This window comes from Python bivittatus, unplaced genomic scaffold (genome assembly GCF_059951505.1).
Source record: "Python bivittatus isolate LINGU-HERP-01145 unplaced genomic scaffold, Pbiv_v1 ctg000980_np1212, whole genome shotgun sequence".
Lineage (NCBI taxonomy): Eukaryota > Metazoa > Chordata > Lepidosauria > Squamata > Pythonidae > Python > Python bivittatus.
Genome location: NW_028277125.1, coordinates 43,502,566 through 43,528,678, shown reverse-complemented (window position 1 = coordinate 43,528,678; position 26,113 = coordinate 43,502,566). Strand labels below are relative to the sequence as shown.

Here is a 26,113-nt window from a genome sequence, read left to right as displayed (position 1 = left end):
AACTTCAGCTTTTTAACATAGGCTGCCTGCAGAGTATGTTTAGAGTTAGGAAAGACACTTATTCATTAGATCTCATTTTTATGAATGTAATACTCTGATATGCCTTTCCCTGTAGCAGATAGCTGCTCTTCTTCTTCTTCTTCTTCTTCTTCTTCTTCTTCTTCTTCTTCTTCTTCTTCTTCTTCTTCTTCTTCTTCTTCTTCTTCTTCTTCTTCTTCTTCTTCTTCTTCTTCTTCTTCTTCTTCTTCTTCTTCTTCTTCTTCTTCTTCTTCTTCTTCATAATGCTCTGAGGTGAAATAAATGCTAAAAAATTCCATGGTTCAGATATATATCAATATAATGGTTCATAAGCAAGAAAACTAACTGCATCAGTAATTCTTTATTAGTATAAACTGAAATGTGACTACAGTTCTTCAAGAAATCAGAATTATTGGTGGTTGGAAATAGTCTTTTCTGTTTCGTAGGCACAGGTGGCTGTTCCATACACAGTATGGAAAATCCCTCTCTTTTCTATAAGCAACCATCTCAGTACTGCTATAGAAACAAAGGGTACCAAGTTCCCTAGGTACCCAAGTTCCCCTTCCCCAGCGGCTCGCACTCTCTCTCTCTCTCTCTCTCTCTATATATATATATATATATAGCCTTCGAGTCATTGTTGACTCCTGGAGATTGCCTGAACTAGTCCCTGCACTTTTCTTGGCAAGCAGTTTGCCATTTCCTTCTTCCTAGGGCTGAGAAGATGTGATTGGCCCAAAGTCACCCAGCCAGCTTGGTGCCTAAGGCGGGACTAGAACTCATGTTCTCCTTCTAGCATGGTGCCTTAACCTCAACCTGGCCCTCACATTCATATTTTAGCCAGGCTCAATAGAAAAGTTTACTTTTTAAAATATTTACCTATTTATTTTAAATAAGAAGCCTAAATGAAGACAGTTTAGAGAGCCAGCCCAACCCACCTCACCTTATTCCTATTTAGATACTGTTAGGTAACCCTGACAATCTCATTTTGAAAATTACTACATAAAGGTAGTAAAGGAATTATATAAAATACTACCAAAGCATCCTTGAAATGTTATTTTGTAGCAGTGAAGAGTTTGCACATCTCAGTGATACAATGAGCTATACTCTGGAGAATATATACTCCCAGAAGGGTGAAGCATGATGTGCAGGCCATAAAACAGGAGATTAAATACAATTGACTGGAAAAAGAAGTGGCAACCCACTCCATTATTTTGCCAAGAAAATCAAATGGACATTCAGAATAACAACGTCAACACGCTGCTATAAGAGAGATACCCACTCCACATCTGAAGGCATCTAACAAGCTACAGGTGAAGAGCAGAGAACAGGTATGAGTTGCACTGTGCTTATGATGTGGCTGGATTAAAGCTGAAAGACACTCAGCTGCCAATGTGCCCAGAAAGAGAATGAAAGTTCAGTGTTGCAAGGTATGTATGCTTTTGTGGGGAAGGTACGGAAAAGGTGATCGGGTAGGTAGCAATTGCAGAGGGAGGAAACAGATTATCTGGACCCATTCCAGTTGGGATTCAGGCCAGGATATAGTAGGGAGACACCATTGGTCGATGACCTCTGGGGAGTTGGGATGGGGTGGATTGAAGACCTGATTGCACTTGCCACTTATGAATAGATTGCTTATAGATAATGAAATATGGGACTCATTTATACAAAATGAGGTAGGTTAAAAAAAAATGATAGTCACATAAATGTACTGGAAATATATATGCATCTGAATAATATTTGCATTAGGTAAATATATATAGATTTTTTACTATTTACTGTTATAATGATACACCATGCTAAGTTTTTTATTTTCTTTGTTGTATTTTTGTCACTTTTTCACAATAGCATTTTTTAATGTTTTTTTTCCTTCTTCTTGATAGTATATTATATTTTTGTGTTTTGTTTTTGTTTTTTGTTATTAATTAAAAAGCAATAAAAATATTTAAAAATTACATTCCTGCTTTGGACTCAGATTTCATTTATCAGACCATTGTCTAGGCTGCAGCTTTTCCTCATGTATCTCAGGGTTATTCTCATAACCCATTACATATGGACATTACTAGATGGACAACACTGACATCAAATAGACTGTGTGTTCTGTAAACTACAATGACTGTGGTTCACATCAAGAGCTCCTTCTTGCAAAATTACAACTTAAAAAAAACAAAATAATCAGATAAACAAGATCAGAGCTCAGCAATATTTCATAGGATTATGTGTTCAAGATTAAGTATAGATCAAATGGATTGGATTTAACAGGGTACCCAAAGAAACTTCAATTCAATCTGGACTGAAATTTGTGACATCATTGAAGATGAAAGCAAAAAGCAAAAAAGGGTAAAATGGATGCCTACTGACATGTTGAAAATAGGTGAAGAAGGGTAGAAAGCAAAAGGCAACAGAGACAGAAGAAAATTTGCCTAACAAAACACTGAGTTCCAGAGAAGAGCAAGGAGACAGAAGAAATTATAAGCCATGCAAAGAAACAGAGATAATATTCAAATGGAAAGGTCAAGAGATTGATGCGACATGTAAATGTCTAATCACTGAAGTACAGCCAGTCATTTTGGAAAATGAAGCTAAATTGACCCTAGAAAATATTAGTAACAATAAAGCTGCAAGAATGGGCGAAAATATCAGACTTCCCTCCTAGCAGTCTGGACTGCAAACAATCAGCCTAAGGAACAAGAATCAAGCAGTTCTGATGAGTAGCATTTATTAGAATGACAGTCAAGGTTTCAACAGAAGAATTATGACAAGCACTATACTTCCAAATGAGACACATATATAGGTAACATAACAGGGCAAAACTACTGTCCATTCTGTTACAAAACAAAGAGCAAATCTGACTGAACATAGATGCCCATTTTCAAACCTACACAGTGGCAATAAGAGTGGTGCAACATCAGTATTTCTCCATTCTTATTACCATCTGGCAGCCCTCTTTAAAATAACCAGGATACTACTAGGGAAGGAAGGGCAGGATGAACATTTGCAGGTCCATTGTGAGGCATTTTCTAATCATCTGGAGGATAGAATTGCTCAGATCCATTCAGAGTTAGATGTTAGTATCAAGTCCAAAGGAGATGACTCAGGCTTCATGTTGTGAGATTACATGGGATAAGTTTTATCCTGTGAGGCCTGAGGAAGTAGATAGGGTTCTCTGCATTATCAGCTCAGTGACTTGAATCTGATCTCCTACCCTTCCTGGTTGATGACAGCTGGTGAATTTCTTGAGGAATGATTACTGAACTTATTTTAGTTGAGGTTCAAGCCTCAAATTGGTACTGAAATTGGTCACTCAGAATAACCAAGGAAGTAGATGGGGGAGTGCATCCTTTTTGGTTTTGTAGGACCTTCTTAGCAGTAGTACCTTTTGGTATTGTCTAGAGTCCCCTCGAGGGAATAGATCAGTTTGTGATCGTTCAAATCAGCATGTATAAGGACTTAACAATTTTTGAGACCTGTTTTCTCCTGCTTCACCACACTCAGTAGCAAAGGAGAAGCTAGTCAGTCGTTTGTCAAAATTCACAACTTCCCCAAGCCCTATCCTTGCCCCAAATTACATCACTATTTTGACTGGTGAATTATTTTCTGCCACCTGTAATGCTCAGAAAGACAGATAGCACCAAAGCCAGAAAGGTTAACCAATCACTATGCTTAAGATACCCCAACATGAGAAATTAGGACACATCATTCAGTGTCAAGCTTTAACAGAAGTAACAGATGCAGGATAGGGGCACCAAATGTTATGTCAATGTAGTTTCCTGCTGACTTGAGGATGGGTGGATAGTAGTTGGCCAATGGGGAAAAACATGACCAGTTGCCACTCTCCTCATATTTGGTTTTGTTTTAAGCAACAAGATGTCTTGGATTGATTCTGATCTCTTGTATCAGAGACTGATGGAGCTCTTGATCAGGCTGTGCATTATTTTCTTAGCTTATAATGGAAATGTTCAAGACCTCCCCATTATATGAAATAAGAGATTATATAGTAATTTTGAAGACAGGTATGGGTTCCCAGGTTGGATGGAGCCAGTATAAATTATATCTCACAGTAGAAAGAGGATCATAACAGGCTGAATAAATGCATAGTCAATAGCTTTTTCATCTGCAGAGTTTTTCCACTGTTGTGCAGCATTAACATCCAGGTATTCCACTCTGGTGTGTGCTATTTTCTAGCTTCCCGGATTGTTTGTCATGATCACTTACCCATCCAAGAGGGCAACAACATTTTTCCTAGGTCTCCCAATGTTGGGCCCATATAGGCTGGCTCGGGAGTAGGTGCGGATTAGCTGTAGTAGTCTCTTCAGCTGCATATAGTCCTTGCCCAACTGAGTGCCATTTACTGCTCGTCCTGTGAGGGTTCGGTAGTTATTTGGTTCTGCAAGCAATCAGAAAAGAAGCATTAACCAACTCTTGACACCCTCCTGACAAGCCTGCACCAGTTTGGAGGCACTATGCAGAAGGAACTGATGTTATATCTCTTTACATGGCATAACTCTTAGTCATCTATCTATATCTTGGAATGAATCTAATTCTCAATTCTGGATACACTGGTATAGGATTGCACTGTAACTAACTTTATCCCTAGGTACTTGCAAGACCTCTATCTTATATACTTGGTCTCACATTTACTGCATTAGCAGGTACCTATCTTTTTTCAACTCATTTTTTTCTATTTGGATCCCTGTAAGTATGAGTTGCAGTAAGCATTCCATATAGCAATGCTTCACTGAGAGAAGTTCCCAACGTAGGAAGATCCCAGTGCTTCTTTGGTCCTCCTATCCCCTTCCCTTCTCCAAATCCCCATCCTTTAAGTTCACTTACCATTGCCCAGCTCCCAGGAGATGTTGTACTTCTTGCTGGCACTGTACTTGAGCAGGCTGAGGGCACTGGTGCTGTTCCAGGAATTGTTGGGATTCCGGCGCAAAGCATTCAATGCAAAGATGAGATGGAGGCCAGAGCAGTCAGCAAAATTATAAAGTTTGTCTAGAGACCTGGCTGGGGAAAAAACAAATCCAGCCTGAAACTCAAATACAAAGAGGAGCCCTCTTGGCTGCCTTAGAAGATGCCTAGGGGAAGGACTGTATCAAATACAGCCCTCATATTCTTCACAACCTAGTCATTCTAGGGTTCCGTTACTACCCACCCCTTCAGTACAATAGTATGATCTGTCACATAGGACATACTGTACTCATGAACTCTCCTAATACTTGTTTCATTATGCCAGTGATGAGCAACTTTTTTCACCCTAAGAGGAAAAAATGCATAGATACATAGAGACTCTCTTACTACTGTAGATGTTTTTTGCATCCCTCCTTTTCTAGTGCAACAGCACTCTCTTTCAGTTTGTCAAAGAGCTGATTGGTTAGCTACTGGAAGGAGAGAGTAGCAATGTTAGTGGTACAGTTTCAGAGGGGAGATAAACTTGTTGAGAGCAGACTAATAAATGCTATTATTTTTATTGTTGTTGTTGGCTGCACAGTCAGCCAGATGTTTAGACTGGATATGGCATTTTTATCCACCTATTGAGTGCTTCCCAAGAACGCGGGATAGGCAGATGTTGTTGTTTGATGGTGTTAAAGGTATCATCGCAGGATGTAAGCTGTTCCAAATAAAGATGCCTTTTGCAATTGACTGATGGTGATTTTGTCAATGCCAATTATTATTGTTGGTTGCACAGTCAGCCAGATGTTTAGACTGGATTTGGCATGATGATGATGTTGAAGGAGTGACAGACTATCTCCCTATGCCTCAAAAATTCACAGAACGGTGACTATAGCTATTTGGAAGATTATGAGAAATCTAGTCAAAGTTCAGAGACATCACTCTCTGGTTTTCTCAACTGTAACATAAGGTTGTGAAAGCTGAACTATCAGAAATATTGATGCCTTTGATTTATGGTGCTGGAGAAAGTGACTGAAAATATTTTCGATTGCAAGAACATATCATTCAATACTAGATGAAATAAAACCAAACTGTCAACAGGAAGCAGAAATGATGAAGCTAAAGCTTAGATATTTTAGACATGTAACATGAAGGCACAAGTAATATGATTGGCAGGGCATGTAATATGAAGGCAGAAGACCCTGATGCTTGAACAAATAGAAGGCAATCAAAACACAGGCAAACAGAAGACAAGGTGGCTAGATACTATCAATGATGACACAAGCATAAGCTTATAAGAATCAAAGAAACAATTGACAGGTGATCTTGGCAAAATGATGTCCATTGGGTCATGAACAATTGGAAGTAACTGAACAACAAAGTAAGTTTCATTATTACTTATTAATTAATGGTTGTGAATTCTGTCATGCTGATTGGCACATTTTGCATCAAACGTATATAATATTTTATTATGCAAGCTTCCATACTATTCCAATTCAGATGCATTTGTACCACAGAGGAAATTTCTCTATGAAGTCCTCTCTATTGTACTTTGAATATCCCCCTCATTTTAAAAAAATGTTTCCAGCAATGGAGCTTTATTATTTTTACTTTTATTAAAACAAAATAATATTTTATTATTATTTGTTTGGTATAAAACCATACTGGATAATATCTACCTGCAAAGATACATATTTTAAATTAAATAGCAGCAAGGATATCCCTTACTGTAAACCTATCCTTATTTATTATGCTTCTGGAGTTAGATTGGATATTACATAGTTGTAAAATGTGAGAGACCTAACTGTATGTGAATATCCTTTATACATGAGGGCTTCCTAAAGAAAGCTATGACTCTGAGTTACAGAATGGCATCAGTCTATTTCCATTTCTTTTCTGTAGAGCCTTCTTTCTTTGGAAGCTCTCATCCAAATTACCAAGTTTATGTGTGTCATTGTGGCCCCAGAGGGTCATCTTTTTCAAAGAGAAATACAGTTTATCTTTTTCAAAAACAAAGGGCAGTTAAAGATTTCAACTTGATTTTTTCAACAGCACTTTTATTTATTAAACTAAAAACAATAGGAAAAATCTTGAGATTGGTGGGGCTTGTTCTGTAGCTCCTCTAGAACTGGCTCCAAGCTTTAGGAAGTAAATCAATGTCATTCTGTCTTAGGGAGCTAACACTAATTTTATTTGCAAAGCTTGTTACAGTCTTTCCCTTGTTTTTCCTTTCAACAAATATATGGGTAAGTCACTATTACTTCCACATTGCAGAGGAGGATCTGACGCTAAAATATTAAGGTCCCATTATAGGAGAATGGTCATGATTCCTTGCCTTGAAGACATTCTACTTTTTCTATTCAATCAATCAATCCATGAAGGACGAAACTGAGGATGAGCACAGTCATCTGAGTCACTGTCAGTATCACTCAGTTGGAGGTACAAAACAAGGAGAAATCTTATCTACCTGAGCACCCTAAGACAATTCTAAAGCCTGTATTTTATGAATTAATTGCACAAACAATTCCTCGCTTTAGAAGTTATTCTTCCAGTTTGAAGATGATGACTGGCATCGAACTAGTGTGCTGCTTTTCCTTTTGTGTGGATTAAACCAAGAAAATAAACACCTGAACAGAGTTTAGATCTAACTGGTGAATCCTGCAGAACTTCTTTTTTAAAAAAATAGTGGTAAGTGAAACTTACTGATTACCTAGTGAATGCTGAAGAGGGTGTAATGTATCAGAAATCCTCCTGCCCACCACCCAAAAAATAACTTCTGCAGAGAGAAACATGCCCATATAGCCATTATTAGATGAATTTACAGATATTAATGGAACTAAAGTCTGTATCCCTAAAAACTGATATAAGCAGCAGCCATAAGTGTCTTTCTATGCTGCAAAGCAAGTCTGCACACAGCAAGCAGTGGGAGGGGAAATCTCTAAGGTAAAAGGTCGTGGATGCTAAATAGGCCCAGACGGCTGGTGGTTTGTTCTTTATGGGGCCAAAGACTGGGTCTTCTCCCCTGAGGGACATCTGCTGTCTCTCAGGTCTCAGTCACTCCTTGTTACACAGCCTCCATTCTGTTTAGGTAATGCAATTTCTGAGCGAACCTTGAGTTTTGTAAGCATCTTGAGGCCTCCTGTTTGCATATGCTCGTGTTTTAGCACTGTCAGAACCAGTTCCAGCTTTTGATAGAAAATCCTGAGGAGATTTTTCCCAGCCCAAAGACATTATTTTTCTCAGAGAGTTCCATGTTTTCTGGGGTGAGGTGTGGGAGTAAGGAGGAGAGGATGCTGCAAGCTTTAAGTGGAATCAGGTGCTGTTTTCCTGCAGGGACATCTGGAAAATGTCAGGGTCCTTGGTGTAACAGGTACTGGCAGATGAGCCCACTGCTTCCCACACAAAGCAACCTCTTTCCTTCTGGAATCCTACATCCTGTCCTTTGTCCCTGGAACACAGGCCCTTGAGCTGGGTTAAATTACCAGCCACATGCTGAAAAGTCAGCATCTATTGGCAGTGCTAGTAGAAACAAAAGATGGCATTTCTAAGAAAAATACAGGCTCAGAATGAATCATCCCAAGTACTTCTATCTAGGACCAACTGTATCACTTTATGGTCAGGCTCCACCTGCTGGGGCCAAGAACCATTTCCAAAGCTCGGAGGATTCCACCTGTGAATGTGCAAGTGTCAGGGGAATATGCATTGCCATGGTGATCGCTATTATATTTCTTAAGTAAGAAATAGTGAAAGAAAGAAAGCAGTGGGTGCAGGGAGAAGCTGTATGTGTCCAGCATGGAACTTATGCTGATGATGTAATACAGAGAATACCAGCGGAATACAGCTTAGAGGGTTCTTTTTCCCTTGCATGTGATGCTGCTGCTTTCTGGAGATAGCATTAGTAAAGCAATGAAATATAGGAAAGGGACCAGGTTTTGCTAGAAAAGAATTACTCTCTGTCTAATCATGCTCCACCCTGATTTTCTTACTTCTCAGGGTTTGCATCAGGATAGTTATCAAGTCTTAAGTAATTGCTTCTGTCTTGGTGCCTCAATAAAGTTAAAAGATGTAGATATTGCCTTCAGAGAACAGCATGCAAATGTTGTTCAGCCTATCAGAACAAATTATTCTTACCTGTCCCTATGCTCTTTATACAATCTGGTACACAGACATTAGGTACTGAAAATCTTCATGCAGTGAAGTATCATCTGCAGTTAAAAGGCATAGCAACAGAAAATGGTCCAATACTTGGTAACATCAACCTTGGTATCTGACATAGCATTTGTTCCACTTGGTTTCAAATACAGGAAATGAGCCAAAAGACCTCTTATATCCCTAGCCTGAAAAGAACATTACATAACAGAAAAATGGCACCAAACATAGCTTCTCCTAACCATCTAGTATTTATAGCAGGAAAAGTTATATAAGGATCTGGTCCTAGTAATCCTAGATCTGGTCATGTTTGGTCACTTAAAGCTTCCATCCTTCTCTGGGACATGAGCTGTAATTATAACAGCTACTTGATAGAACATAATGAATGTAGAAAAGTAGGCAAGGTACCAACAGAAAAAGAGGAAACACTATGTTCTCAATTACAGTACCTATACTTTAAAATTGCTCTTTTTTCCATTCCATCTTGAACTGAGCTATTTTGCAAAAGTATAAACCACTTAACAACATACAGGATACTGTTTTTCCATCCTTTCAACTGAAAAAAAAGTTATCCATAGAAATTTAAGAGAGAATATGCCTGTTCTTCATTGTTTGAGGCTTCATGAGATTTCACAAATTGCAAACTGGAAATCAAAATTTTTAGATGAGCACCTAGGTGGAAGGAGCTGCCTTTGACTCATGCCTCCAAGGCATTCTCACAGAGAATTCTCCCTTACTGGTTCTTTTGTTGCAGTTGTTAACAGAAGGCTAATATAAATATATGCTGAGAAAAGGTTAATTTCTGCATATCAGGTTGTGATTATGGGCAGAAAAGGAAGCCGGTAAAAAGTTTGCAATCCTTACAACCCATTGTTTTAGGCAGATTTACCAATTATTTTTCCATGCCAAGAAGAATGAAATAGGAACAGAGTTGAACCCACAGATAATTCATATTGTGATTGGATGGTCCTAATATATTGTATATATCCTGCTAACTAGTTTCCCATACTTTATACATACATGCCAGTGTACTATGAAACCGGATGAGAACAAAAATAAAACCCCAAATCAGTGAGATGATGTCCATAACAGAAATGTCAACTTCTCAAAATGGAGGTAAAATCTTACATTTTGGGATTCAGAGGTATGGATGGTGCATATTCTACAGGGCTGGGTTTGGGAAGAATGTTGTATCCAAAGAAAGACTAAAAAATGAAACATTCACCTGTAGGTCACTCAGTTATTAGATTTTATCCACTTTTCTTCTGTAGTTGAAAGATCAAATCAAAGTAGTACTGTTCTACTAAGTACCTGGCCCATAGTTTAACTGAATGACACCTTTAATGTACTAATTTTTACTGTTGTTTTTAAATTATTTCATGAAGAAAATTTATGTGGTTGCTAAGAATCAACAACTTGATGGCACGTAATCCAATCCAATCCAATTTTAAATTATATGTTTTATATACTTTTATTATTATTATTATTTTGCTATTCCTTGCTCAGAGTTTGTTAGGATTAGAGCAGTCTATAAATATTGTAAAAAAATAATTATTTTTACTGAATGCCAAAAGAGAATTGTGTTAGTTTTTCCTGGAAGTCTCTTATGTCTTTAATATTGACTGACAGAAAATGCTTTTCCATCACTGCATTCTCATGTTGGGAGAAGCTGCCTCTGCTGTTTTTCTGCCTGTCATGCGCTCCTGAAGGCAATGAAACTCTATACCAGCCTTCTCCTAGTGCCCTCCAGATGCTGGGACTGCAACATATCTGCAGGGGGCTGGGTTTAGGAAGAATGTTGTATCCAAAGAAAGACTAAAAAATGAAACATTCACCTGTAGGTCACTCAGTTATTGGATTTTATCCACTCTTCTTCTGTAGCTTAAAGATACAACTTACTCTGAATTATTTTCTTGTTTTGCCCCCTCTTTTCCTTTTAAATAAATCCCAAGTTTTATATTCTATTTTATAAATTTGCCCACCTTTTCAGGAACCAAGTGGTCTGATAGTCACAGACAATTTGCACTATTTTGGATCTCAAAATTCTACTTCCTTCATCTCATGTTTGTTGGGACACAACTCTAATAGTTCTCTTGATAATAAGGGGCTGCAAGCAGAGGAAATAGGATAAGACTATAAAATATGATATAGCCATTTCTGTGTATGTTTGTGTGTGCATGTATGAGAGAGAGAGTAGACATAAATACATTGACAAAAGTGTGGTTTTCTGGGAACATACATTGAAAAGATGGGTCATAGTTAATTTTCTCTAAAATGTGCGTTGCAACCTATTGTGACTATCTGTTAGTAAAGTTACATGTGTTTGGGTATTTGTTGCAATCATGCTTTTCTCTGAAACCCTGAAGGTTAGAAACATGATTTAAAACATGGGTTACAAAACATACATTGGTTTTAAAAGGCCACAATTCTGTGCAACTTTATATTTTAGCAGCAGCCTGGTGACCCTGATGAGCAGAAATTGCCTATAGGCAGGTGCATGAAATGCAAGGCAGGCAAGTTAAAGGTCTGCAAGAATGAAGCACTTCATTCCTTCTTTGCACCCAGCTACTGTAGCAACAAAGTAGGTTCTGAAGGAAAGGTTCTTCATCAGTTCCCAGCAGAGGAATCCTATTTTCTACTCTTCCTCTGCAGCTCCCAATAGACCAATAAAAGGTGCTCAGAGTTTATTTACAGCTCTCATGTACTGTGATTATGTATGTAGAAGACCTATGATTGAACTTCGTGTTTCATGAAGAGAGAGAAAAGGCTAGGAAAGTCTTCTGCTTGAAATCGCAGAATAGAAAATACTGAACTAAATGAACCAGTTGTCTGGCATGGAGGCATTACATCTGGATAACCTAAAGCAACATGTCAGTTTCCTTGTTGCCTTGTTCTAGGTGTACTATCTGAATTTTATATCTCTATAAATTACATATTTCTGTGTGGCATATTTTGTCAAGTCTATTAGTGAATACATTCATGAGTTAGATCAGGGATAGCAAACCTGTATCCTCCAGATGCTACTGAACTACAACACCAGCATGACCAATGGTTAGGAATGCTGAAGCTTCTACTATAGTTCAGAAATTATCTGGAGGGTTCCATATCCTAAGGCTATTACAGTCATCACTACAAAAGCAGGTATATTTTTATGCATTTAGGAAGGTCTTGCTTTGCTTTTTTAAAAGGCATTATCTCTCAGTAGGATGAACTATTCATTGCTATCCATGCCAATGCAGTTTTAAAAAACGTTGAGCTTTATTCCAAAAGTTATTACCCTCCAGATATCCTGGGATGCTTCATACAATGTTTTCTGCTCAACTGAAAAATATTGTGCTTGAGATGATATGTGGGAATAAGAACCTGTCTGTTATGTTTTATCTGATGGCTGCTTCACACAGGAAAGTCATTACTTTGATGTTTCCTTTTGATCCCTGAGTGAAAAATATGAATATGTGAATCAACTCAGCCTTAGGGCTCTGTGGGAGAGGGAAAAATAAGCAGCACTTAAAAGCAGCAGAGGCCTACCACCCCTTTATATCTGGATGCAAAGAGCCAAATGGTGCATTTTGAACCCACTTCTTAGTAGAAGGTCCTTAGTAGAGAATGGATTCTGAAACAAAAGGACGATAAGAAATAAGCTGTATTTCTTTCACCTTCTCAAGGACCTGATGTGTAGATGATTAGAATATGAGTGTATCAAATATTTTTTACCATTAAGAAGCTGAACTGGCAAAATGTAACAGTGAACACAAAGACACTTTCACTCACATTTTTTGTGCTGATTCAGAAGGAGCTCTTGAACGCCAACGTTCTTAGAACATTGTGGATATTTGAAACTAAAACTTTTTTCCTGGTTCCACATTATCTGAAACTGGAGCAAAATGTCCTTTCTTTTGCAGCAATACAGATTGCTTTTCCATTAATGGGAACTCTTCACTCACTAGCAACCTGGCTCTGAGCTTCAGCATCTGTTCCTGCTCCTGTCTGCAAGCACAGGACCTACACATTTGGAAGTACTTCAGAAACAAACATGAGCACAACACCTCTCTGCTATTTATTAAAGCATGCATGTCTTTATTCAAACTATGTGTAAGCCTGAAAAAAGATGGAGCTGCTTTTAAAATCACATTAAAGATGCACTGGTTTAATTATTAGATTAGTTCATTCATTAAATTTATTTTCATGATGTCTGAAACATTCCTTTAGAATCATTTTTGAAGACTGTATGTTTTGCTTCAGAGGCTTGCAGGTCCTTCAGTGGTCTTTATACATGTACAGAGATTGCTTAAAAACCTTTGGATTAGCCCTGCTGTAACACTTCATGAGGAGGAATGCATCATCTCTGACACTCAACGTGAAGGGCTGAGACACATTGCACTGCTTTGCACAGGCCTAATAGGAGCACAGCTCAGCAAACAGTTGTTTCAAATGAACAACTGACGCTCATTGTGGCAATGGGAAGGAGGAGAGGTATCATAGAGAAATTTTAAAAATGAAAATGCATAAATAAGTCAATAATTTTGCCTACATTATATTATCCATAATTCCAGTTGCTTGATATCACTCCTCACTATTATTCATCATCCTAACTATATACAATTTCAAAAGAAAAGGCTCACCAAAAGCAACGGACATCCATTGTAATTACCATAATGTGCTAGCCCCAGGATATAAGATTCTTATCCTACTAAAAACATATATTAAATTATGACAACTTAAAATTCTGATTTTAGCATAAGTATCTAGTATTTTCAATTAGACCCCAATCACCCTGGAGTAGAACAGGCTATGAAATACTTGATTAAGGGATTCTATACACAACTCTTGCAAATCCCCCTATGTTTTTCCTCTGTACTGAGGCCAGACTACAAAATAATGTGTTGCAAAGCTGCCACCCTCTGCCTCTGCATTCACAACTGCTCTAGGTATGCAGTTACCGAAAGAATACTTCTAAGCTGCCAGGGCTCACTTGCTTGCTCTCTGACAGAATGACTGGTTTATGTGGCTGTAAGATCTGCTGTCTGAAAAGCAGTAGAATCTATTATGTGTTTCTAAGCAATGACAGCTGGCACTGCTGTGCTATAGTTTATGCTGGCTCTCATATAGCTTAGATCAGCCGCTCTTCTCTGAGCACCCTGGTCTTTCAGAAAACGTGGTTTTTGGAATGGTTTAAAAGCATTCCCAAACAGACAAGAAGTAGCTGTTCTTAGCAGCCTTTAAACTTGTAAAGGATTTGGAAATAAAGAATAAAAGCAAAATTTGAAGAGAAGAGCCTTCCCGTGACCAAGGCTCATCTCCCAAAGTAAATCAAAATTGTATGATTAATCAGTTGATGAAAGGCTATAATTTTTTTTCATCCTATATGACATAACTTTATAGTTGCTAATCATGCCAACTAGATTATCTTAATTATGACAGAGAGGTATCCAGAGATATGAATAACCAAATCAGCTCAAGTAGTACATCCAGATTGAAATTGGAGCTATGTTTCAGAGCTGAGGAAGGCTAATCCTTTTCTAGCTTCAATGTTTTGCAAAGGAACCTCTGATGTATCTGCAGAGACTGAGTGAAACAGCAGGACACACTATCCCAGTTGGTGGCTGTTCCTGTAACTCACGAGTATCAGTGATTGCTTAATCATAATCTAATGATTAGTCCTGGTTCAAAAATCAAACTAAGTAATAGATGGTGCTGCTTAACCAAGAACAGGCAAGTTTACAGATTGTAATTAATGGTCTTCCCCTAACCAGAAGTTTTCAAGTTCAGAATTGTTTCCAAGTTCAGAATTACAATAAGTGAAATTACACTATGACTTCCATGTTGTATAAATGTGGTCAATGACTGTGGCCATACTTTTAATTTTCCTAACCAGCAGGGAAAGCTATTTTAATAGTATATAACCACATAGTGCAAAATGACATGATAAATATCTAAATGATTGTTATAATTGAAATAAATAAAACTCCATTCATTTGATTTGAGATGCAACTCAGGACAGCACACACTATTAAAAGCAACAAGTAACACCCCCAAAATATAATATACTAAAATATGTTGCGCTGGAAGTGATTTAAATAACCAGAACAATTAAAACAAGCTCACTAAAACACCTGACCTAGTGCCCAGAAGAAGAGCCAAGCCCTTAGAGCCTTTCAGAAGGCAAGTAAAGAGGGGGCCATCTATCTATGCCAAACTACTTCATAATCTGCAAAGAATTCTTATCAATATCAATTCTTCAAATTCATTGCTTAAATTCAGGATTTCTATGATGTATGGAAAGAATGTTTATTGTAATTTTGATCTTAGTGATGACTAAAACACTTGCTATCTTCTGCACATAAGGTCAATAATATATAGTGAATGACATTCAAAGATTGACAATGTTTATACAAACTGGTCACTTAATCTGTACTTTTCTATATCTTCCTACCAGAATCAGTGACATAGCCTTCTGATTCTAATGCAGACATTCCTCAGCAAGCTGAATCACAAATCCTACAATAAGATTCTAGTATATGAATAAATTTAAAGGGAAAATAGCTTCTTAGCAATTGGTGACATAGCAGCAACAAAAGCCTCCTCATTTATTCTTCCATATAATTAATGAATTAATATGTGCCATTACATAAGGGAAATGAAACAACTGTTTTCCATTCACTCTGTTACAGGTCACAGTGTTCATGCCACAGAAGCATTTTGTATATATTCTACTTTCTATGTATCTAATTTACAATATTCAAAGTAAGCAAAAACATTCATCTATGCTTCAACAACAGTGCTAATGGGGGATCTGTAACTTACAGTCTGTTGCAAGATATGAAATGCCTGCAGAATTATATCACTCATATAAATGCATATTTCCAGTGGGTTTGTTTAGTCATAATAAAATACTTATCAGCCTCCATAAATTAGCACATCCAATTGGCCATTTCCCTCCAGTCTTGTTGCCCACAGGGAAATAATTACAGAGCAGATTGTAACTGAAACATGTAACAGAAATACACACACACACACACACCCCTCAGGCATGATAAAGGCAGAATTCACAAGATTATCCCTGAAATAAGGAATGCACCTTGATCCTCATATAGTACAGTAGATTTCTGGCAGTGTGCAACAGCACAACACTTCAAGGCAACTTGCTCATCACATGCATTTCCAGACTCAGCAGGTCCAAAAAAATCTATGATTTCCATAGAACTGGATATCTACTTGGTTTATATATGCCAGAGCATAGAGACTGACAGGAAAAAAAATCCTTCCTTCAGATTGGTTTGTTTACTTACTTTATTCATCATTAGTATAGCACTAATATTAGAGATCTGGATGGTTCCCACTTAGATGATGTTCAGGAACATATGAAAGACCAGGCCTTTAATACCTTGGGGCAGAGTGATGGTTGAGCCCGTTTGGTGGATTTCGTGTTTATATGTCTTTCCTTGGACAAGCCAGCTGATGTGTTGCCAGGCAGAAATGGAACACAGTTTTGCTGCAAACCAGCATGTGCAACCCAGCCTTGTCTATCCAAAACTGAATTGCTGTCAGAATTAGGACTGAGGCTCTCCTTTGACAGCTTTTGCACTCACAGCTATGGCTCCTGCCCCACCCACTCTTGAGTGCTGTCCAAGGCAACCCAGTCAATACCAAGGTGTGCTTGCCTAATCTTACCTTCCTGTTAAATGATTCTCCTAAATTGCAACAGTGTACTACTCACAGATTCTAAGGAGATTTTCTAGACCTTCTAGGGGAGACCTAGAGTTTACAACTGGTACTGGCAAAAAGGGTCACTATTTAATCAGATCAAATGTGTATTAAATCTGCAGTCATCTGGTATGTAATCATGTATGAGAGTGATTTCCAAACAATATATTAAAAACAAACATACTTCTCAGCTTCCAGAACTCAGATATCAAGACTTCATGATATTTTAATCCACTTGTTCTCTAGATAAGATGGCTATCCAGATTGTCTTACTCTGAGAAGCCCTATAGAGCTGCACAGGCAAGCTTTATTGGATATTTCAAAAATCAGAATCTGTTGTTGTTATTTTATTCTACCTTTGTATTTGGTCAACTCAAAGTGGAATATTGTTCAAATACAAAGGTAGAATAAAATAACAGATTCTGATTTTTGAAATATCCAATAAAGCTTGCCTGTGCAGCTCTATAGGGCTTCTATAGCTTCTATAGGGCTTCTAAGCATAACTAATACTCCTACCTCCTATTTTCCCCACAACTAGACTGTGAGGTGGGTTGGGCTGAGAGAAAGTGACTAATCCAAAGTCACACCTTTAAACGTTCATGCCTAAGGGAGGACAAAATCTTATGGTCTCCCAACTTCTAGTCCAACACCTTAAACTCAACACCAAACTGGCTCACAATCTACATGCAGCTATTTTAAAATTTTGATATTCAGGAAATAAATTGAAAATAAACTCTTGCATGGCCCAAATAATGTTTAAAATTCTGCTCTACAACTGGATACCAGGAGACATAATAAACTAACTTAACTATGGCCAATATGAGCTAAACTATTGTCCCCATTTGAATCATTCTCACTTTGTCAGATCCTGCAAACATTATACACGTGGATTTGCCCAAGAATCAAGAAGGAATTGTGTTTTTGTTTTTGTTTTACATTTCTTTTGCACACTTTGAAAATGGGGCATCTGGTATTTTTCAAAACTCTAAAACATTTTAACTGAAAACTGTCTTTAGGAAAAACACACACATACATAAAACCGGAAATGTTTTGATCTGAAATCCTTAATTAAAAACATGTTCTAAATACTAACTTAGTCTTTAAAGAAAAAAGTTAAAGACAAAATGTCCTTTTGCACATCCTAGGCAGTATTTGAATAAACCCAGAGACATGCCAGGAAAATGCCATCCTAGAGTTGAAGCCATGGCCTCTGGCACATAAATGTGTGGCTTCTCTGTTGACCTGCACCAGCTGTTCTTATAACTTAGGAAATAGCACATACCCAAACCACCTCATTTTGATCATCATTCCATAAACGTTTCTTGTATTTCCGATCATGCACAGAGAACTAAAATGAAGTATTCTAGATTTGTCTCCCTTCCTAAATGTTGTATTCCAAATACAAGAGATATACATTCATACACAGACACACATGATGCTATTTACTTTTGGGTAAGCAACATTATGCAGAGTGCAGAAAAAGAATAAGTAGTAGTAATAAGTAAAAGAAATTAAAGGCATAAGAGAAAAGAAAAGAAAAGGAAATCTAACTAAATCTAGTTTATATCAACATCATCAATTATACCACACCATACCTTTATATCCTTGCTTCCACTGTGTCCTGATTCATACACTGCCTTTTGTTCTTCAAATTTCTCACCTCTTTCTGAAGTTCTCATCAATTCAATTCAACCATCACTTTCTTGGTTTTCCCCTTTCCCTCTACCCATTCATTCTTCTTTCTTGTGTTTTGCACTTCAATCTTTATTCATTCTCTCTATATGACCAAATCACCTCAACATACTTCCTTCATGTTGCTCACTCACTTCTGTGTTCAATCAAAATTCATCACCCATTCTTTCTGGCCCCTATCTCTTGTTTTATAATACATACTTCTTAAGTAACTCATTGCCACTGCATTCAACTTACTTTTATGTTTCTCCTGATATACTAACTTTCATTTCTAAGTAAGAAAGTGGGCAGAAGCATGTATTTATACACACCCATTTTCACTTCTTTCAACATTCATTCATTCCTTGCCACATACTACCTGCTATTTTTCTACCAGGATTTGCACATCTTAAAAATTCTCCACCCATTTTCCTATCTTTACTAAACATTCTACCATTGTACACACATTCATCTACTTGATACAGGGTGGGGTTTTTTGGGGATGGCATTTCTTTATAAATGCCATTGTTCACTCCATTGTCCCTGTCAAACACAATTGCCTTGGTCTTTAATAAATTAAATTTCAGATCTCTACTTCTCATCATACAATCTCTAAAAATCATCAAGGTTTTCAGTCAAAACCATGCCACTGTCTGCATATAAAAGTATAGACACATTCTTATTCCCAACCAATACACCTCTAATGTTGAAACCAGGTATGGTGTTAGACTGGCACTAGGGAGATCCAGATTCTAGTCCAGCCTCAGCCATGGAAGTTTCCTGGTCACTTTTGGCCAGTCACTGTCTCTCAGCTAGATCTACCTCACAGTGCTGGAGAAAAATAGGAGGAGAGAGTGCTATGGATGCTGCCTTGAACTCCTGCATTAAAGGTGAGATATAAATCCAACAAACAAATAAATATAGGTTAATGTCACAATAAACATTCCTCATACATTTATCAATAAATACATTAAACAGCCAAGAGGACACATATTGCACATCCTTGTCTGTTCAAAGGGGAACCATTTACTAAGCATTCCATTTATTTTCACACATATTTTAATTCTATCATATCCTGCTCTTACTGCATTTAGTAACTAACCTTCAATTCCATATTCATGGAATTCCATAATACAAGTCTGCCCAGTAAGGGGATGTGCAGACTAGATTTGTACCCTTACAATCAGAATTCTGCCAAACCCTTTCCCCATTGTTTTTGCATTTACTCATTAGCTTTCTCTTTGCATATAATGGCATTCATCCAATTAGGCACAGATGCAGGCTTCACATACATATTGAACAAGTCACATAGCCCCTCCATACAACATTTCTCCAGTTATGCTATTTACACCTGCTGGCTTATATTTTTCAACAATCTCACAGCATTTGCTGCATCCTTTTCATCAGTTTTTTTCTTTGACACTAGCATTTATATATTTCAATTTCACTCTTCACATACATTCCTGTATGGATCTTTAAAATACAACTTCCAGCATTTTCTTACTTTACATTCATCTCAAAACATTTTATCTACTTTTATACTTAATCCTGTTCATTATGATGAAGGTTCCTTGTTTAGATGTCTTCACCAACTTATTTATTTCTGTCAAAACTGCTTTGCATTTTCTCTACCTCTTGTAATCTTAACCATTTCTTGATCTCTTTGACTATATTCTTTTCTCTGTACACACTGTATAATATCCAGCTCTCACCTCATTTTTTGCAGCAGTTATTCTCTTATATGCATTTTCCCCTCATACACAGCCTTTTTCAATTCATCATTTGAACTCATAGCATAAATTCAAATACTTCTTACTTTGTAGCATAATTTTTTCACTCTGTTACCAGCAGCTACCACATAATCTTTTCTTATAACCATTTTCCATTCATTCTTTTGGGAGATTAACTTGTCTTCTAACACTTTTTCAAGCAGACGTTTCTTCCTGCAAACTTCTACTTTCACCTTAATTTCTTTCTTTTTCTTCCATGTCTATTTTTCCCAAGACCCACACAGTATTACCAAATAATGATCTGTCCCACACTTTTTATTGCTTTAATGCATAGAAATAGAGAAAAAAGGAAAAAAATAAAAACAGGAAACACTAGAAAAAAGAAAAATGGAGGCAGGGAAGACTAGAATACATATATTAAAACATTTCGAAACAAAGCATACCTTGACCACAGGGAGCATTCTCTGAGGCATCCAATAAAAATTAAAAATCTTTTGTTGAAACATTTTCATCGAGTTCATAATTATTATTTAAGTCTTAATTATTGATGTGTTAATATGGGGTATTCCAACTTTTTATTCCAAATTCCTGTAAATAATTCATATCCACTTTAACAATATACACAAGATGGATAATCAAAAGTAATACTGTCTATAGTACTATTGTACATGTGCTGTATATGTATATTTTGTATATGTACAAAATTTGGCATCAATATTTCAAATGGAATTCAGGCATCCGAGTACACAAATCAGCACAATCTTTACCAGTCTTCAAAGTCACAGTTACATAAGTCTCATTAAAGGAAGTTGGAAAAAATTATTCAAAAGAGCACTATTAAAAACCTCCAAGAGTAGGAGTCAAAAAAATCAATATATGTCTTATACCCCTTACGAAGAAATCCCTGCATCTGAAACCTCTCACCACTCATATCCTTCACTAATTCTCTCAAACGTTCATCATAAATGAAACAATCATGCTTTCATGTCATTCCTCTGCCATATATCTGCATAAATAGACATGTTTGAATCTTGGGTATAGAATAAACAGGCCTCTTTCTAAGCAGATATATCACCAAATATCCACCATTCTCATTCATTCTTGATTCTCTCAGTGACACAATCATTTTTCTGTACTCTCTCTTATTCTCACCTATCCATTCATGTCACCCAACAAAATAGCTTTTTTCCCCAAATTGCATTCATTCAGATTTTTTTTCACCAGTTTTTCCCAAAACTGATCCCTTGTTCTTTCACTGTCACCATTCACTGGAACATAACTTGCAACTTTCACCAGCCTACAAATTCCTATTTTCATAAGAACTGACAAGAATCTAGACGGCAGAAATTCATGCTTTCTGTCATACATTTTAGACCTTTCATTCTTAATTAAACTTATATCTCCAGGCATGTTTTCATTAAGTTCACTCCACAATCAGATCATCTTCATTCAGATCTATTACATCCTTCTTCTTAATTCCACAAATACAGAGTACAAATCATATACTCTCATTTCATTTCATTTCATTCATGCTCTTTGCCATATACATTCCAAGTTGTAATGTTCCATACGCCTTGATCTTCAACAAATGGGTCCATTAACTTTTAGCTCTGCTATCCATTATGGTTTTGATAAACCATAATGCTTTATAGTAAGATAAAGAAGGAATAGATTAGGTTACCAGCCATACTCATGCCATATGCAGCATTCCTTGCTAACAATAAGGGCACAATGTTTATCAGTTTGGCATGTTTTGGCCAGTATGTCACAAACATAACCAAAGCCCAGTTTTACCCCAGGCATGTTCATGCTATTCTGTACAAGCTAGGATTGCTAATCTAAGAATCACCTTGTTGTTTATATACCACCAACTAGGGGTCCATACACTATATTGACACATTCAAAATACAAGAGAACATAGCTGGCTTTTATTCCATGACAGTATATTTCCATGGAAGTCCATACAAAGTAACATTAGAACATTGTCTGGAAACCCTAGGACATATTAGGACATAGGTTCTATCTGAAGTCCAGAATAAGTCACAAGATATAATTCATCATCTTGTCTGTGCATCTAATGATGTACTGGCTTCTTAAGAAAAATACTAGTTTGTCCTAGATTTCATCATCTCCAACCAAGAATTTTATTTGAAATTTCCTGATACCATCAACAAAGTAAGGATGGGGGAGAAGTATGCTCACAATTGTCCCTTGCAAACTGCCTTGACTTCACATATCTCTTCTCGGTAGCTGAAAGGCATTAGAAAAAACATATTACTCTTCATAAAATCAGTAAAACTACCAAACATCATTTAAAGAGAAAAATAAACTTATACAATCTAAAATAGTCCTTCCCAGTCAAGTAGCATCCAATGTTAGACTACAACTCTCATAATTCTCATTCAGCATGGCCAGGAGCAGCATCAGTTGTTGAAAATTGACTTAAAACAAACACAGAAAATGAAAGAGTTAGAAGGAAATTATCCAAAAAGTTAATTGGCTCCTGTCCTGGAATAATTGGCAACCAGCATATCATGGTACTCCTGGACAGCTTATGTATTCACAAGAATACAGTACGGTTCATTTAGCCTCCTGAAATAATCTTTATGTTGCAGTATATTTACAGAATAGTCAAATCCTTATTCTTAGGATCTACATTTTTGGCATTTGTGCAAACTATAAAAAATATATTTCCCATTTGTTCTGTGAAAAAATTATAGTCCTATATCTGCAGCCACCATAGATGGACAACAAAAGTTGCAGTCTATGGAGAGCTTTTGCCATGGCTAAATTAGTAATGGACATTCTTAGTGCACGTGCCAAATGTAATGGGCTATGACCACCTTCCTCAACCTCATGCCTTCCAAGGGCCATGTTGGTTGGAAATTCTGGGATGTGTAGTCATAGCAAATTTGTATGACAACACATTGGGGAAGACTGAACTATGATGTTCCCATATTCATACACTGCCCATCCAAGAGAGATGGCAAGCAAATTCAACACAATTCCTAATAGATAAATGGAGTGTCTTCCTCTGCTCCCATTGAAAAACACCATAGGCTCTATCTAACTGCATCATTTTTTTATTGTTTTCAAACACATCTTACTGCTCAAATTTATTCCATTCTAATCTTATAAACCCCTTAAAACAAAGAAGAGCAGGGAAGAATTAATATAATTAGTTGGCCTTATGAGACAGTCAGATAAAAATTTTGTCAGAGATAAACCAGATTAGATGAAAGGAGTAGTTGCTAATAAAGCCCTCAAAGGATTTTATTTCCTGCCAGAGTAACTCATATGCAGGGACAGCTCTTAGGGGGAAAAGAAGCAAGAGGTCATCATCCAGAATTAAATTATTTTCAATTTAATGTATCTTGAAGCACCATCTGAAGAGTACCCATTAACTATATTTTAACATCGTATAATACAAACATGAAGGTCTTTTACTTAATAAATATTCCAAAACCTAACATAAATTTCTAAGTTTCCAACCCTTTCATTTAATCCACACATAGCATTTAATAGGGTGAAAAGACCGTCAGCTTTTAGACTCCTTAAATGAAAAGCATATGGACAACACTTGAACAAATGGACATGAAAAGAGGTGAAAGCATATAATATGATATGGTATATAATTGTAGAAAATAAATCCGGACCTTTGCAGCGAATCCTTCTTCAGCAGCACCTGCACCTTCTATTGTAAGTCATGGAATAAGCTCTTATCTTCTCCTGGATTGGCATTAGGATATAGATATCCTTCAAGCAAGAGAACACCAATCACTCTGTCTAAATCAGTTCCAATATGGCAAAAGCAAGTTTGAAATTTGTTTATCCACTGGATTTATATCCAAAGACTCTTGGTGGCTTACATGATATGAAAAAGTTAATTTTTCTGTTATGACTTTCTTTTCCCCATTCTGTCTCCTTTTCTTGAGGTGTTTGAATTAAATTCCAAGATACCAACTTAGGTCATTCAGGAGAGCAACCAATGTTGTCTCAATATTATAACAGGCCTGAATCCTGACTGAAAAGGGTCTGCTTCTTCTAGGATGCTGCATAGTTGGTACACCATCATCAAAAGGGGAGGTTGGACACTGGCTGATATCTAAGACCACCACGAGATAACCTCTTCAGAAGGGATCACATCACAGCCTTCTTCAAGACTGCTGGCAGCTCTCCTTCCCATAAAGAGGTGTTAACAATCTTCCAGATCCAGGTAGTTGCATCTCTGCCTACTCCACACAAAAGCCAGGACAGATGGGGAACATAGCTACAAGTGGCAGAGGACATCTAGATAGTCTTCTTGATTTTTTTTTGTCCTCTGATGCTGCCATCCGTCCTCTTCTAGGGCTCCATTTTTCCTGGTAGTTGTTTCTTGCTCGCTGCATTCAGTTTGTAGACAGACTTCTGCCTTTTCCAGGAAATCCTCATTTTCACAGATGAGTTTCAGTGTGGCTAGATGTGTCTCTAGACCCTCCACTTTCTCCTCAGCAATCTGATCAGTTTGCACTTGGTGCAGGTATACAGCCAGTCCCCTAGATATGAACTTTCAAGTTGTGAACTTTCACCAATTCAAACCAGAGGGAGCTGGAAGTCGGAGACGGAAGTTGGGCTGGAAGTTGGGAGAAGGCGCAAACTAAACCCTTCCCCCCATCTCCCGACTTCCGGTCCTGACTTCTCACATGGTTGGTTGTGTTTGGTGTGTGGCGACTGCAAACTGCAGACTGCAAATGTCTGCAATAAAGTGCAAGAGTGCTGATGGGGAGGGGGTAGTGCAAAGAAGTGGTAATCCATTACAATGCTCATGAAGATGGAGATATTGAAGAAAATGGGGGGGGGGGAGAGGATGGCGAATGTAGCATGTTCCTACAGCATGAATTGTTCCACAATAATTAAAAACAAAGATAAGATCACGGAACATGTCAAAAGTTCAGTGCCTATGCAATCCATGATAATAAGCAAGAGGAGCGGAAAAATGATGGAAGAGATGGAGGCACTGCTCGGCATGTGGATCGAAGATCAGCATCAGCAGTGTGTGCCACTTAGCCTAATGCCAATCCAGGAGAAGATAAGAGCTTATTCTATGACTTACAACAGAAGGTGACGGTGCTGCTGAAGAAGGATTTGCTGCAAACCATGGGTGGTTCCACTGCTTTAAGGCTCATGTGAACCTTCTGAACGTGAAAGTCAGTGGCAAGGCAGCGAGTGCAGACAAGGCTGCAGCCAAGGAGATCCTGGAAACCCTCAAGGAGAACATTGAGGAAGATGGTTATTTGACCCAGCAAATATTCAATGTGGATGAAACGGGGCTTTATTGGAAGAAAACACTGGACAGAACATACATCAGTAAGTAAGAGAAGACCATACCAGGCTTCAAAGCAGGTTCTGGTAACCTGAGCCTAAAACCGCTGCTAGTCTATCACTCTGAGAACCCACAAGCTCTCAAGAACATCTCAAAAAAGCTCACTTCCTGTTGTGTGGAAGGCTAACAAGAAAGCTTGGGTCACCCTTCTCATCTTTGAAGACTGGTTTTTCCATCATTTCATCCCAGAAGTGGAGAGGTTGTTGTTGTTCAGTCGTTAAGTCGTGTCCGACTCTTCGTGGCCCCATGAACCATATTTTGCCAGGCCTTCCTGTCCTTCACTGCCTCCCTGAGTTTGCTCAATTTCATGCTCAAGTGGAGAGGTACTACCGTGCAAAAAACATCAGCTTCAAGATTCTGCTCTTATTGGATAATGTCCTGGGTCATCCACCTTACCTGAATGATCTCCATCCAAACATGAAGGTTGTGTATCTGCCTCCCAACACCACCTTCCTCCTGCAGCCTGGAGTGATAGCAACCTTCAAAATATACTATCTTTGGTGTATGTTTAGGCAGGCAGTCCAGGCAACTCCCAGATGACCTTGTGCCAGTTTTGGAAGTCCTATGACATCCATAAGGCCATCAAGAA

The 26,113-nt window shown here is 37.6% G+C and overlaps 1 protein-coding gene across 3 annotated transcripts in view; it reads right to left on the bottom strand.

Annotated features, from left to right (window-relative positions):
• HPSE2 (heparanase 2 (inactive)) overlaps positions 1–26,113 on the bottom strand; it is a 196,372-nt gene that overhangs the window by 50,249 nt on the left and 120,010 nt on the right. For all 3 annotated transcript variants that reach the window (XM_088131632.1, XM_025169756.2, XM_025169792.2), the window contains exons 4-5: positions 4,849–5,022; positions 4,231–4,402 (exon numbers count right to left, since the gene is read on the bottom strand). In XM_088131632.1, the coding sequence (XP_087987758.1) occupies positions 4,231–4,402; positions 4,849–5,022 (346 nt within the window). The remainder of the gene's footprint in view (positions 1–4,230; positions 4,403–4,848; positions 5,023–26,113) is intronic.